The sequence below is a fragment of the Sorghum bicolor genome, chromosome 3 (assembly GCF_000003195.3).
Source record: "Sorghum bicolor cultivar BTx623 chromosome 3, Sorghum_bicolor_NCBIv3, whole genome shotgun sequence".
NCBI classification, from domain to species: Eukaryota; Viridiplantae; Streptophyta; class Magnoliopsida; order Poales; family Poaceae; genus Sorghum; species Sorghum bicolor.
The window spans coordinates 60804079-60818763 of record NC_012872.2 but is presented as its reverse complement, the minus strand read 5'-3'; the positions used below and the strand labels follow the sequence as shown (position 1 = coordinate 60818763).

Genomic DNA, 14685 nt, shown 5'->3' with positions numbered 1-14685 from the left:
CGTTGATTCACCGCCTCGATCAAGTGTAGCGGGAGCAGAAGCCTAGCCTGACAAGGCAGGCACCACGGCGCGAGCGCGCAGCCAAACGGTTGATCTGTCTTTGGAGGGGAGCTGCCGATGTGCGCGGATGACGGGATTTCGCCGCTCGCGTGCACCGACCCTCGAGGCGCGAGCCCCTTCCGCCGCGTCACCCTTCTCTTCCATTTTGGGTCGTATCTCGGTCTCGCCAGCCAGAGGCGGACACCTGGAGAGCCCCCGCCAGTGGCAACGCGTGTCCTCTCAACGTGGCACCAAGCGCTTGCCCATGCATGACACGTATCCCCCCCCCCCCTGCCTCCGCTTTGCAGCTCGAGCGTATAAAATGTAAACCGAACCCAAAGCATCTCGTCATATCTCAAAGACAGACACAGCAAAGTTACCAAAAACCTTAGCGCCAGTCCTGAAGTATTCGAGCTCAGGGACTTTCGGTTTCGTTCGATCCAATCCTTTAGCCAAAGTTCAGCGATGGCTTCTCGTCAGGCGCATCCTGCCAGCTACCACGCCGGCGAGACCGAGGCCCGTGCCGAGGTGACGAGTCGCGGCGCACCGGACGTCCAGCCGGCGTGCCCGCGTGTTGCTCGCTCCACTGTCGTCCTTGCACTTTACCAACTCTAGACAGTAGTACTGTAGTACTACACACTAACGATGTTTGCCGCATCGCAGGAGAAGACGGGTCAAGTGATGGGTGCGGCGCAGGCGAAAGGGCGGGAGGCCAAGCACAAGGCGTCCGCCGCCGCGGACCGCGCCATGGGGGCTGGCCACGACGCCAGGGAGGCGACCAGGGAGAAGGCGCGCGACGCCGCGGACCGGACCATGGGGATGGGCCACGACGCCAGGGAGGCGACCAGGGACAGGGCGTGCCGTGCCAAGGACGCGGCCTCCGACGCCGCGGAGGCCGCCGGGGAGAAGGCCTCCGAGGCCAGGGACCGCGCCCGCGACGGCGCGCAGCAGACCGGGAGCTACGTCGCGCAGACGGCCGAGGCCGCGAGGCAGAAGGCGGCCGGCGCCGCGCAGTACGCCAAGGAGACCGTGGTGGCCGGCAAGGACAAGACCGGCGCCCTCCTGCAGCAGGTCAGATCGATGCACGCGTGATAGTGATACTAGCTATACTCATTAGTAACTTTCTCCATCGATCGGTACTGCTGCAAACAAGGGTTTTCGATCGATCTCAAATGTGTGTTCTTCGTTCGATCGGCTGTTCAGGCAGGGGAGAAGGTGATGAACACGGCGGTGGGGGCCAAGGACACGGTTGTCAGCACGGCGGTGGGAGCCAAGGACGCGGTGATGAACTCGCTCGGCATGGCCGGCGAGAACAACGACGGCACCACAACCACCAACGCCGGCAAGGACACCAGCACCCGCAAGCCTGGCAGGGACTATTAGAAGACGGGTGGACGACAGCCAAACTTACTTCTCAGTGTTTCCGTTTCAAAAGTTTCTGATCCCATCAATTAGGTTCAAAAGTTTCCATTTCATTTCAAGATTTCAGTGTACGAGTCACACTTAGGTTTGATTTCGAGTTGGTGTTTCTCTATTTCTGTTTCTGTGGAGGCTGGAGGCTGTAACCTTTTCAGGGCAGGGGTCGTTTGGAATTGCGTCAACACTGAAGCCTCTGTGCTTTTCGTCTCAATGATGTATATATGAAATAATAAAGTTGCAAAGCTGTTGTTTTGTTTTCATTTAGCAATGTGTACCTCCGAATGTTTTTGTGCTACCTATCAACCTCCTCTCCTCTTTGTAGGACTGCACGACAAAAGCAAATCGAATATTCAGTTAACACAAATACACTATAAAGAACACAAATGACTAGAGCACAATAACACACAGATGATTCCAATAACTGAAAAACAGTTTTGACATGTCAAGCAGATTTATGGACGTCTTACATGAAAAACTGGTATGCTAACTCTAAGCAAACTAAATATAGTTTTGATATTATCTATATATATTCGAGGAACAAAACGAAGGATGTTCAACGATTCTCCCAAAAACCCTCTTTTTTTTTTATGAAATCCCAAAAACCCTCAATGCTTTACTTCTGTGAACAAGATTCCGACAACCATACTCTTGTGCTACAACAATAGATAACACGATGTTGGAAGTGAATAAATTATTACAAAGCGCATATACAAGACTTCAAATAGGATCATGTTTTTTTTAAAAAAAAAATCTTATCTTCCGATGTTTTTCGGTATGAGTAAGATTGCTCGTGGTTGTTTTTTATCAGCTGTGTATACCTCTCGCTCCAGCAAAGAGGGACCAGTGTTTCCGTACGATGCCTGATCATCTCGAGAATATACGATTGTGCATGTTTCGTTCCATGGAAGAACATATCTATATCCCTACCTGTTTTGCTTTGGTGTGGACATGCAGAAGTGATGCGAGTCATATATTTCACTGTAAATAAAAAGTAAAAATTTCATAGTGTTATCAGCAAAACATTACAGTATTACTGTGTTTGATTCCCGTAGCGTCCGTTGACTCGATAAATTGTTCTTCAACCTCTTCATCTTCTCATCAAACTTATTATGAAATAAAATACAAAATACTAACTACTTTGTAACGATGAAATATAATGCTAAATTTTTTAAGGTTATATTTAGTTTCATCAAAAATGTAGAAAATTTATTGTCCTTGTGAGACCTCTTGATGCTCTTTTAGGTTTTTCTTTCTCTTGAGGTCCAAATCTAAAATAGATAATAACCACATCTTTTATTAAAAAATTTACAGGATATTTAGTTCTATTATGCAAAATAATAGACTAAAACCTAAAAATTTTTAAATACTCCCTCCATCTCAAATTGTAAGTCATTTCAAGAATCTTGGAGAGTCAAAACATTTTCACGTTTGACCAAAATTATAGAGAGAAATACTAAGATTTGTAACGTAAAGTGAGTATATTATGAAAATATAATTAAGAAAGAATCTAATGATACTTAGTTAGTATTATAATAATAATTATTTTATCATATAAATTTGGTCAAACTTAGTAAAGATTGACTTTCTAAAATTCTTGAAATGACTTACAATTTGAAATGGAGGGAGTAGAAGGGAACTAAACACACACCATGCCAGAGAGCAAACCGAATTATGCGGTAAGATCGAAACGGAACACCCACACGGTACCTCCAGTGCCCTCCTGAACCAAAACGCACCCGACTCACGAGCCTTTGGTACGGTGGAAGTAGGCCCTGCAAAAGCTAACATCCTGATCACTCCAACCACACCCATTGTACTGCATGCAGCCGATCTCCAAGGTTCCCACCCCAAAGGGGACATGTGGCTTTGTTTATACTCTCTTCCTCTAAGGTTTGTTTAGTTCGGAAAAGATTTCAGATTTCGGTACTGTAGCATTTTCGTTTGTTTATGACAAATATTATCCAATTATGGACGAACTAGGACCAAAAGATTTGTCTCGCGATTTACAGCTAAACTGTGTAATTAGTTTTTGTTTTCGTCTATATTTAATGCTTCATGCATGTGCCGCAAGATTCGATGTGACGGGGAATGTTGAAAACTTTTTGGTTTTCGGGGTGAGCTAATAAACAAGGCCTAAGAAAAAAACCATATCACAATATTAAATAAGTATTACTAAATTTATATTGAGATATATTTTTATACTATACATTTTTGGCACCATAAATATTTATATTTTTGCCTATGTATTTGCTTAAAGTTTGGACACTTTAACTAAAAAGTACATCTAGAATTATAGTATATTTTTTTGGGACAGAGGTAGTAATTGCCTAGAGTGATCTTGTGACACCAGATATATAGGCGGCCGTTTTTCTCGTGGCGTGGGGTGATTTGGCAGTTGGCACAGATTAAACATCCTGCTGGGACTGCTGCCTGTGCCTGCTAGGTGCTGCTTTTTTATCTAGAGCCTGTTTGATCATTAGACTAGTTGTTAGTCTGATGAAAGTCTAGATGTGCATTGTTTAGATAAAATGGACAACAAAGAAGTAGTTTAGCCTATGCTGGTCATTAGACTATGCTGGAGTTCAGCCTTGCATTTTGGTCATTTGGCAACGGCAGGACGAGCAATTCTGCAAAGCTGAAACAACCCTGGGTCGCAAGTCTGGAACCGCAGCAGAGGGAGACGCGAACGCGACCCCGGGCGGGCAAGGCTGCAAGGCAGGTCACTGCATGCTGATGGCCGGCGTCGGATGGACATGTACACCGGCAGGGCAAGCGCAAGACGGAAGTTTCTCAGGGCCGGCCGGCCGGCCGGGACCGGGAGAGGGGCCGCCGGCGGATTGCCGGTCGAACACCCAGACCTCTGATCCCTGTTTCCACCCTTTCCCACCGTTGCATTTTTCTGATCCCTATTTCCACTCTTTCCCACCGTTGCATTTTCTGTGTAACTTTTGCAGGAACCCACTGTACTTTTGCAGGGATCCGATACAATAGCTGTTGTATAGGACGATAGGCGATGACATGAAAATTCCATGCCATCGCCGATCGTCCTATACAACAGCTGCTGTATCGGATCTCTACAAAAATACAGCGGGTTCCTGCAAAAGTTAAACAGAAAATGCAACGGTGGGAAAGGGTGGAAACAGGATCGGAATGGAATGCAACCGCACTAGTGCATGCATTTTGAATCTGTTCTTTTACTCCCACGCACACACGGTGGTCGTACATTATCGCAACCGAAGAGTACTGTGTTTTTGCATCGCATCTTTCATCCCTGGACATCTTTTTGACCGTGTGCAGTAAAGCATTCTGCATCGCGCCAAATCCCTCTACCTCTTTTAGTCTTTTTACTCCGGAGTATAAGTAATATTTTTTTTACAAAAGAACCAAATTACAAAATATCACCGGGACGGGAGTTGGTACTGCAAGCCATGCATGCACAGGAGGCGGCAGAGATGGTGGGGCCGTAGCCGGACCCGCTCGCGGCCCACTGCTCCCACGCCAACTCCGATCCTCCCCTGCGTTTCGAACTGGAAACATACGGCGCTAAAAAGCAGCTGCGGGCTGCTGCAGCCACTTGCAGCTGTTGCTACAGTACTTATGTGAGAGGGCCTGCAGCCGCTGCAGCTGCTTTGTAGCACAGCCGAACAGAAGAATCTGGATGCTAGGGCGGAACTGAGAGGCCAAGAAGTAGCGAGGGGGAAGAGTGCAAAAGACCCTCGATTCGATTTCGATTATATAAAGACCACGCCCATACACTACTACTAGTACCACGCGCACATATCCTCCATTCCCGTCCGCCTCATCTCCACCTCCACTCGACCTCCCCCTCTCCGATCCGAACGCGGCCGCCATGTCGACGTCCCTCTGCTACGCCGCTCTCACCGCCGCCACTCCAAGCGCTCGTGGTGGAGGTGTCCGTCGTCTCCCGGGGCGCTGCGGCAGGGCAGCGGGTGGTGCTGGCTCCCGTGGAGTCCGCTTCACCTTGTCGTTCATGGTCAGTTGTTCTGCTCGTTTGTTCTTGCGTTGTTTGCGCTCTACGTATTCTTGTTGCATCAACATCTCGCTGGACGGCCGCTGGAGGGAGGCCGGCCGATCGATGTCTCGTCTGGTCGATGATCTCTGTGGATTTTTTTTTTAATTTTCTTTTGTAATTTCATTTCGTCAACCTTTTTGGATTTACTCTGATCTCGAACTGCAGTCTCACCGATCGAGTTGCATGTTTTCTTTCCTCTTTCTTTTACCTCTCATCAAGGCACCACCACCCAAGCCCGAGGTTACCAAGCTGGTGATGTGCGCCGAGAAACCCAGGATTAGGAAGTCTACCGACCCTTGGCCTTTGGACAACGACTACAAAGAAGATCAGGATGTATGTTGATACTAGTAGCTAGCTAGTTCCATTGCATGCTATATATATGTATATATATATTTGGTTGGGTTCGTTTGATTTGATTCGATCCGATCCCGGGCCCTTCTTCTAATCATAATGCTGATTCATTCGCTGATCTGATGCGCTGCAGGCGATTGACAAGTTTTATGCTGATCTCTCTAAGAAACTCGAGTATTTTCGCAGCTTCGGAGATGAGGATGATGTATGTCGTTGATACTAGCTAGCTACCTAGTTCTACATGCTATATATTTGGTTGTTGGGGTTCGTTTGATTTGCTTTGATCCCCCCCCTTGTAATTATCGTGCTGATTCATTCCCTGATCTGATGCGGCTGGTGCAGGATTTTGACAAGTACTATGCTTCTCTCTGTAAGCAAACTGAGGCGGCTATCACTGGTAAACTCTCTGATCTTATTCCTCTTATGCCGGTTCTTTCCGAGGAGGAGAAGGCAGTGCAGAACAAGGTCAAGGAGATCGCCGAGAGGTGCATGGACCTCCAGGCTGATGCCATGCGCCGCCTCCGCCCGGAACAAAGGCGCCCACTCTACCTGGTGTGTGTGTGTGTGTGTGAACCTTTTGCTGGTTCAATTCCTTCCGATTTTGCATGCGTACTCGATCATCGCTGAAAATCTTTTGCTTCGTTCGTTCGTTCGTTGGATCTGATTCTGTATTCTTGGATCTGCTGTGACGGGGTTGTGTAGCTGTTCCGGACTACGCATCTCGCATTTGAGTCCGTGAAAGTCAGAGCCATGGAGGGGCATGCCAACTGGGGGGTGTCATCGCTTCTCGTCGTCCACAAGCTGGATGTGGTGCGCAAGATGGTCTCCAGCGCCTGCAGCGCCCCTCTCCCTCTCGACAGGGACAAGAAGGAGCTCTCCCTGCTTCCTCCCCTTGTCCAGGAGACGATCGGCGGCCTGCTTGTTGGCGCCGACAGCAAACCAGTACGTTGAGACGATCCTATTGTTATATATCTATGTTTTGTCGTTCATTCATGCATGTACCGATGAATAGTTAATAATGCAATTAATGAAATTGGGGGAAGATCGACGAGAGTGCTATATAATGCTGATGAACGTCTTCTTCTCGTGTTATTCTTCGTGATGAAGCAGGAGCAGGAGGTGACGTTCGCATTCGTCGAGTACACCTACAACACAGTCAAGTCTGACATCGACGAGATGATCACCGCCAGTGCCACAAGTACTTCTTAGATCGACCTCATGCATGTCTACAGGGATCGTCGTCGGGATCGACATCAACCACTCCACAGCCCACAGCCTTAGCTTATTACCAGTGATCACCAGTACTCTATCTAGCTTGCGATCGTGTGTTCTAGGTGCTCTACTTTAATTTGGGTGTCTGTTTTAGTAGCTATCTAGTCGTCGTATGGTAGTACACCCCTAGTAGTACTTGCTTGTCATCACGTACTCATGTTCGAGTTTCTACATGCTATGCTATGCTGTGTTACGTACGGGTTATTATCGAATAATGGACTTGTAGTAACAACGTTGGCCCTTAATTAGCTAGTTTCAAGCTGCTGTATGGCTACCTCATTTATCTAGATCTATGATTACTGTATGCTGTGGTGTATTGATGGATCAGTCATTATATATGTCGCTTCTGAGATTTGTGCAATTAATCATGTCACACCCCTTAATTAATTTGTTATCTGCATGCAATGTTTGTCGATGATCTGTAGTTCTTTTGTGCTGGTCTCTAGCTTGTGCACCTCATCAGAGTTCGATTTTACTTGTCGATCGTGCGCCGTGTTATTGGGTGCTTGCATTTGGTTCTTTGCTGCCCCTGCCCTTTGTCCAACAAACCCAGGCCCGTTGTCCAAATTTATACACCAGCAAAAGATAGTACCTGTCTAATAATCTTTTTGAGGTCTGCATGCATGTCTAATAAATTTATATAGGAAATATGATACATGATGCATGCGAGGTTTTGCCAAGTCCTCCCAACGATCCAAATCCAAATATACCAGAAGTCCAAATCCATCCAAAATTAGGTCCAACAATCGCACACTTCATGTTGTATGAAGAGGAGCTAGAAGCAGGGCCCAGGCCGGTATCTCATCCATGCATATGCCACAAGAAGAATCGTCCACTATCCACTCTATATATCTTAGTCTCATGTTGGCTTTATTCTCACGTATATAGGACTAGCTCAGCTAGAAACCATCCCCAACAGCTTAGTTCGATGATCGGCTAGTGTAGTTTAATATATAATGTACCTACTAATTAATTGGTAGTTGTACTCTAAGACACCCTAGGAGAACCCTTACGAGAGATACAGTGGCCATGCAATGCCTTAACCACATTAGCATCATTGTAGTAGTTCCATGCATGTCATCTGCTTTTTAAAACCTCATGCATGCTTTTTAAACATCTCATATTGCGCAAAAACCCTATATGGTAGCTGAAACGGTAATGATACCTATAATACGTCCGTCCGTCCTGACGTTGATGTCCACTCATTTTGTTGCTCCTCCACGTCTTCTTGTCCACTCATTTTTTTCATCCCCACTCTTCTCTCACATCTCGCTGTCACTTCCACCGCTCGCACCATGCGGCTGCACTTTCTGCCATGCGCGAGCCACTTCTCCCTCCTTTTCTCTCTCCCTCCCCGCTGCGACCCACACGCCCTCCATGCCGTCGGAGTAGAGCACGGCGGTGGCAGCTTTCAGTGAGCGGCGCAACTCCCTTCCTCCCTGCTCTTTCTCCCTCGCTCTCGTGACCTCCATGCATCTGGAGATGGAGACAACGACGCGGCTCCGACGAGGTAGGTGGGGAGGGATTTGGATCCGAAGCCTTTCTCTCCCTTTTCCCTCTCTCCTCTTGTGGATCCGGATCTGAGCCCTCCTCTGCTCCTCCACCTCTTGCTCCTCCTGCTCTTCCTCTGGATCTAGATCTACGGGATATTGTGTTGGGATTCAGTGCTCGTACGTGTTGTAATGGTGTTCTCTGGTTTTTTGCAGTATGTTTTTCAGGTGATGTTGCAGTAGGATAGGGTTCTGGCAAGCTCTCGGATTCAGATCTCGTCATTATTGCAATGGTTCTATCTAGACGTTGCAATAGGTTTTAGTCGTTGTTGCAGTTTTGTGTTTTGAGATGTTGTTTCAGTTGCTTCAGTCTGCATGTTGTAGTAGTTTGTTTTATGTTGTTACAACATTTGTTCGGTGTTGTTGTAGTACTATGTCCATGGTGTTTTAGTTGCTCTATCCAATGCTTTAATCTGCACTGTTGTATTAGTTGTTGCATGTTGTTGCAACAGTTGGTCGATGTTGTTGTAATACTATATCTATGGTGTTTCGGTTGCTCCATCCAATGCTTCAACCTATGCTGTTGTATTAATTGTTACATGTTGTTTGCAACAGCCATTTTTTGTTGTTGTAATACTATATTTATGGTGTTTCAGCTGTTCTATCCAATACTTCAATCTGTATGTTGTAGCAGTTGTTTGCATGCTGTTGCTGCAGTTGTTCTTGTTTGTTGTAATACGATGTTTATGATGTTTCAGCTACTTCAACTTGTTTGTTGTAGCAGTATGTCAGGTGTTGTTGCACTATTATATATATTGTGTTGCAGCGTTAAGTATGGGGATAGGTTGTAGGGACGAGTTAGCGGCAGGCAGATCTGCTAGGGGCTGACAAAGTGAGGGGTAGGACGGATCCCATGCTCGTGGGGGCGGAGGATGGGCTCATTGCGCGGGGAACGGACGAAGTGCGGTCCTCTGTGTGGGGCGAGCGGGGCAGGGGTAAGTTGGTTGGGAGGGAGCGGATAAGAAACGGTCTTCCAGGCGGGGCGAGTGGGGCAGAGGTGAGTTGGTTAGAGGCGGATGAGGTTTTCTCTTTTTTTTTCTTTTCTGTGGCGCGGGTGGGGGGGCTCGGCGTCCGGACGCGTTTTGGCGCCGGACGTCCGGACGTTAGCAGTACCGTAGCTGAAATCATGACATGCATATGCAAGCATACCTTTTGAAACTATGGGTTACTATTTAGAAATTATAAGCAAGCTGAGAAACCAAACTAACTAATCAGTGGGAAGGCAAGTGTTTTGCAAGATCTTTAATTATTTGGTCCTAACAATATTGCTTGGATACTTGTATATTTTAAGATAATAGAGGGATCGAGCATGTGCTCGTAGTTCATATACTACACCGGCCTCCAAGGCTCCAATCACAGATATTAGCAGTTGCTTAGCTAGCTATAGCCTTTTAACTATTATTAACGTATTATTAGCACTAGTAACTTTAGTTGAGGAATTTTTTGGACGACCGAAGGTGGATTGAAGAGAGTTTTCCTTTATATAAAGCTGATGACCATTCTTTTCTTTTTTCCCATTCTCTTCTGTGCCGATCATATCTCCCTATAAAAGCAAAAAGTGGAGCAGAAATCACAAAAGTACATGCAGGAGAACCGAGCTCCGAGTGGACCCCGCCCGGCCCAGGGTTGTTTTCCTTTTTTTTTTCTCGTGCCGCGCCGCAGGCTCCTGATTCCATTTTGCCTTCTTGTCCGCCAAGCTTATAACTTCCTGCCACTGTTCGGTGGGGCCTACATATCGTAACGTGGAAATTCCAAATTGTGCTTACATTACCTCCCATCCTATATGCTAACCACACCTGTTTTTTTGTTATTATTATTATTATACTTGTTCTTTCTTCTGAATGCCTAATCGCTAGCTATTTAAAATTCCGTGATGTTTTCATTCTACACCACCTATATATAACCATTTAATCTGAACCATGTACTCAAAAGTGAAACTTAACAGACAATGCCAAAAACATTTATTTAATGGTATATACTGTATATATCACACGTACGAGTACGATGCGAGTTGGCAAATGAAGCTGAGGGCTGAGGGCGTGGCCGTTGTCACGACTCACGACGTGACGCAGGTACGTACTGTGCCGGCTTTGAGATCCCCTGCAACCGCGCACGGCATCCAGTAGACTCCAGCTGGCCGGGGCGCCAGGGTTGGGTTCCCACCCACTTCTCACAGCTGTGAAAACGAAGAATATGAGGTCTTCTGTAACCGCCAGGGTCCACTCGGCGCTCGGTTCTACTTTTGTGATTTCTGTTCTCTTGCTCAATCCAAAAAGTTTTCAAAATTTCCCGTCACATCGAACTAATCACACAGTTTGACGGTAAATCGCGAGACGAATCTCTTTTGATCCTAGTTAATCTATGATTGGACAATATTTACCACAAACAAACGAAAGTGTTATAGTAGCGAAATCCAAAATTTTTTCACATCTAAACAAGGCCCTTGTTTAGTTTCGAAAACTTTTTGGTTTTCGAAACTGTAGCACTTTCATTTTTATTTGACAAACATTGTTCAATTATGGAGTAACTAGGCTTAAAAGATTCATCTCGCGATTTACAGGTAAACTGTACAAATAATTTTTATTTTTATCTATATTTAGTGCTTCATGCATGTGTCGCAAGATTCGATATAACGGAGAATATTGAAAAGTTTTTGATTTTTGGGGCGAACTAAACAAGGCCTCAAGGTCGTTCTCTAAAATAATTTGCTCAACCAAGTTGCAGTAAGTTATCCACAAAAAAGAAACAAATTGTGGTTCCCATATTTCTAGCTAGTACACTTGTGATTAATTGTAATCCAGAAACCCAACTAGGTAAACATACTTGCGCCCCTGGCTTTCCTAGAAAATATAAATAGATATTTCCACCCCTGATATTAGGGCAGGGCCAACATAGGCAGCCGTAATGGTTTCAAACAAAAGAGGATGACACATTAATGGAGCAGCATATCAAGACATTTATCTTCCAATGCGAGCAGCACAAGAAATATATTATGTTACATTGGGACCACGTACACGTCACCAAGGCCACTAGTCTATCGTTCCAACGCTTGCTTCAGCGTTTTCCTTAACTTTTCATCAGACCAAGCTAATCTCTGCTGGTCTGCGAGGCTGTAACATGGATAGTGCGTTGGACAAGCTCTTAGGTAGCTCACGAGAAAGCGCACTATATTATATATTTACTACGTAAATATGCTCATGTGGAGTCTAACAAAATTATATTTTATGATTTTTTTTTTGTAATTTACTATGATTTTTAAATATTTAGCCAAAAATAAAAAAAAGACAAAACATTTATAGCAAAAATTTTGTACTAAAACATACCATATTATATTATCATTGTGTAGATCTATTTATATGAAGTCAAAAAAATTAGATTTTCTATTTTATGATTTTTTAAAGATTCAGTCAAAATAACTAAAATTGAAAAAAGCCAAAACCACTTTCACTTTAGCAACCACTATTCACTATAGTAAGCCACCTTCAAAACCGCTCCAGGAAGGTAATAAAATGCACAGTTTAAAAAGTTGATGGAGATGGTTTGTCCGATTTTGGAGTTGCGGGAGGAAAAGTGAACTTTCATGAAAGCTGGGGAAGGAAAAGTGACTTTTTCCAAAAGCAAACCCAATTAGGAAGAACATGAGGAGACGAGCTGCAGCCGTATTTCGATCTGTGTTCGGCTCATCGCCCTACTCATGTTCCCATGACCGGACTATTTGGATTAATACAGCCGTAGATCTAAGTTTAAATCAATACGGATGTAATCTAGTTCGCATTTTGCATAACATAGGCTTTGCTTAATTTCTAAAAAATTTATTTTCATCCCATTACATCGAATCTTTGGACGGATACATAGAACATTAAATATAAAAAAAACTAACTGTACAATTTGCACGTAATTTAAGATACAAATTTTTTGAATCTAATTAGTCTATAATTAGACACTAATTGACAAATAAGACGAAAATGCTATAATAGCCAAATCCAAAAAGTTTCGCGAACTAAACAAGACATCGACATGATATGCACGGTTATAACTATAAGATGATGAATCAAACTTGTCCCCCCCCCCCCCCCCTCCAAAAAAAAGAAATAAAGAAAGAAAACCAAACTTGGAACCCTCACCACCAAAGCCAAACTGGAAAGCCTGAAAACTTAATTCGAAGATCCTCTTTAATAGGGTTTAGGTTTCTCAAAAAAAAAAACAGAGAAACAAAAAAAAAGAACTTTTGGTAGCTTCGGCTTCGCTGTTTTTAACTCGATTTTGACTTCAGAAGCCATTTGGTAGGGTTTTTCATTAAGCCAGCCCCAGCAGAAGTCCTGTCGAAAGGAGCCTAACTCTCTGAAGGAGGTCGCTGCCACCAAAGAGGAGGCTGATGAGTGACAAACAGATTTTGACGCAAATTAGGAAGCTTAAAATTGAGGTGTGGAGGATGGAAGAAATGGTTTCTCCAGAAAAAGAGAAATGGAAGAAGCGCCTAGAGGTAGTTTAACAATCTCGATTTTGTGTGTTCCAACTTTGTTTACTAACACTTTGTACATATGGCAGTGATTAGGCTTTTTTCCATATGAAGTATAGAACTAAAACTCAACCTATGCGGGGTAAAGCAGCCCTGGAATATTACATTAGTTAGGAAGAAGATCTTTTCACGCAGGGTGAAAAAAAAACCCCTCATACCCTTGCTCATCCATACACAACGGCCGCAGCTAGCCCATGTCAGAACAACCATGATCAGGGCCAGACCATGTAATGATGTAAAGATAATAAATTTGTATGCTATGATTTTCTTGGATTGTGGCGCATGAAAACGTGTGTTTGTTGCAGTGCTCAATTGGTAGCTGCTTTTGATCAAAATGCAGTTATTATTCACACTGTAAGGGGGGAAATTAAACAGGATTAACATGTTGTTTACACATTTGGCGGAAAACAAACTCGTACTCACAGATCAATACTATGCAAAAACGAATGAATACACACATTGACGTGATGATTGAATCGGGTAATAGATATGCAGCAGCTAATTAAACTGCTGCTAGTAGACAGTAGTATATATATATTGCCTGTCAGAAGCCAACGAACTTGGACTTGATGGCGGTGACCTCGTCCTCGCCCATGAGGAACGTCTTGGCGAGCACCTCCATGGGCATGGCAGGCTTAGTGGAGAACATGGCGAACGTGGGCGTGACGACGCCAGGCGACTGGGCGTCGAACATGGCGATGAACACGGCGTCGCCTTTGCCGGTGTTGAGCTGGAAGTGCTGCAGGCCTCGGGGCACGACGAAGAGCTCGTTCTCCCTGACCACCTTGGAGAAGAGGCGGTTGGCCCCCGTGGTGAAGCCGACCATGACCTCGCCCCTGAGCACCATGACGAGCTCGGAGGCCCGCGGGTGCGAGTGCGGCGGGTTGAGCCCGCCGGGCGCCATGTCGACGCGCGTGATGGAGACGCCCAGCGTGTTGAGCCCCGGGAACGTGGACACGGTGGCGCGCGTGGAGTTGACGAGGAACGGGTTGTCGGTGCTGGCCTCCGACGCGATGGCGCGCGAGAAGAAGTCGTCGTCCACCACCGCCGCCAGCGGCTTGCACGCGAACCCGTCCAGCGCCGTCGTGGCGTTCAGGTCCGCCACGCAGATGTCCTGCAGCGGCGTCGGGTCCGACAGCGCGCCGGCGATGGCCGCCGCCACCAGCAGCGCGCGGAGCACAAGGGACCCACCAGCTGCTGATGAAGCCATCAGAAAGAACGTCGCTCTTAGTGATACAAGTAGTTAAAATGGATGGAAAATATGTGGCTGGTCCGATGAACTCTCCACTCTTGGGTTCTTTCTTGCCTTGGGTTGTTTTGTTTGTGGTGTTGTTGGGCGATCGATCGGGCAATGTATATAGCAAAGCATTGCAGGCTGACGAGGGAGTGCACGTACGGCTGGAATTGATGTGGACGGTGGGATGTCCGGAACTGCAGGCGGCAGACGGCATCGGTACTGGGTCTGCAAAGCGCGTGCATGATTTGAGTGATGGAAGCGAGCT

At 45.8% G+C, this 14685-nt stretch overlaps 3 protein-coding genes and 1 long non-coding RNA gene across 4 annotated transcripts; 3 read left to right on the top strand and 1 right to left on the bottom strand.

The window, feature by feature from the left end:
• On the top strand, positions 396–1722 carry LOC110434031 (late embryogenesis abundant protein, group 3-like). The gene is made up of 3 exons (XM_021457562.1): positions 396–567; positions 703–1110; positions 1243–1722. The coding sequence occupies exons 1-3, from the start codon at positions 505–507 to the stop codon at positions 1420–1422; spliced, it is 651 nt and encodes a 216-aa protein (XP_021313237.1). The 5' UTR covers positions 396–504; the 3' UTR covers positions 1423–1722.
• LOC110433577 lies at positions 5274–7475 on the top strand. The gene is made up of 6 exons (XM_021455990.1): positions 5274–5452; positions 5711–5824; positions 5976–6047; positions 6185–6394; positions 6545–6784; positions 6953–7475. Exons 1-6 carry the CDS (start codon positions 5309–5311, stop codon positions 7049–7051), a joined length of 879 nt encoding a protein of 292 aa, XP_021311665.1. The 5' UTR covers positions 5274–5308; the 3' UTR covers positions 7052–7475.
• On the top strand, positions 8472–9039 carry LOC110433324. The gene is made up of 2 exons (XR_002450720.1): positions 8472–8624; positions 8821–9039. It is a non-coding gene; the product is annotated as an uncharacterized LOC110433324 (long non-coding RNA).
• On the bottom strand, positions 13504–14505 carry LOC8069764 (germin-like protein 1-2). Its single transcript, XM_002456177.2, has one exon. It carries the CDS (start codon positions 14391–14393, stop codon positions 13728–13730), a length of 666 nt encoding a protein of 221 aa, XP_002456222.1. The 5' UTR covers positions 14394–14505; the 3' UTR covers positions 13504–13727.

Coding starts and splice junctions, on each gene's coding strand:
- LOC8069764 (XM_002456177.2), bottom strand. CDS start 14,393: ATGGCTTCATCAGCAGCTGGTGGGTCCCTTGTGCTCCGCGCGCTGCTG.
- LOC110433577 (XM_021455990.1), top strand. CDS start 5,309: ATGTCGACGTCCCTCTGCTACGCCGCTCTCACCGCCGCCACTCCAAGC. Junction 5,825..5,975: donor ACTACAAAGAAGATCAGGAT/GTATGTTGATAC, acceptor GATGCGCTGCAG/GCGATTGACAAGTTTTATGC. Junction 6,395..6,544: donor AAAGGCGCCCACTCTACCTG/GTGTGTGTGTGT, acceptor GGGGTTGTGTAG/CTGTTCCGGACTACGCATCT.
- LOC110434031 (XM_021457562.1), top strand. CDS start 505: ATGGCTTCTCGTCAGGCGCATCCTGCCAGCTACCACGCCGGCGAGACC. Junction 568..702: donor AGACCGAGGCCCGTGCCGAG/GTGACGAGTCGC, acceptor GCCGCATCGCAG/GAGAAGACGGGTCAAGTGAT. Junction 1,111..1,242: donor CCGGCGCCCTCCTGCAGCAG/GTCAGATCGATG, acceptor TCGGCTGTTCAG/GCAGGGGAGAAGGTGATGAA.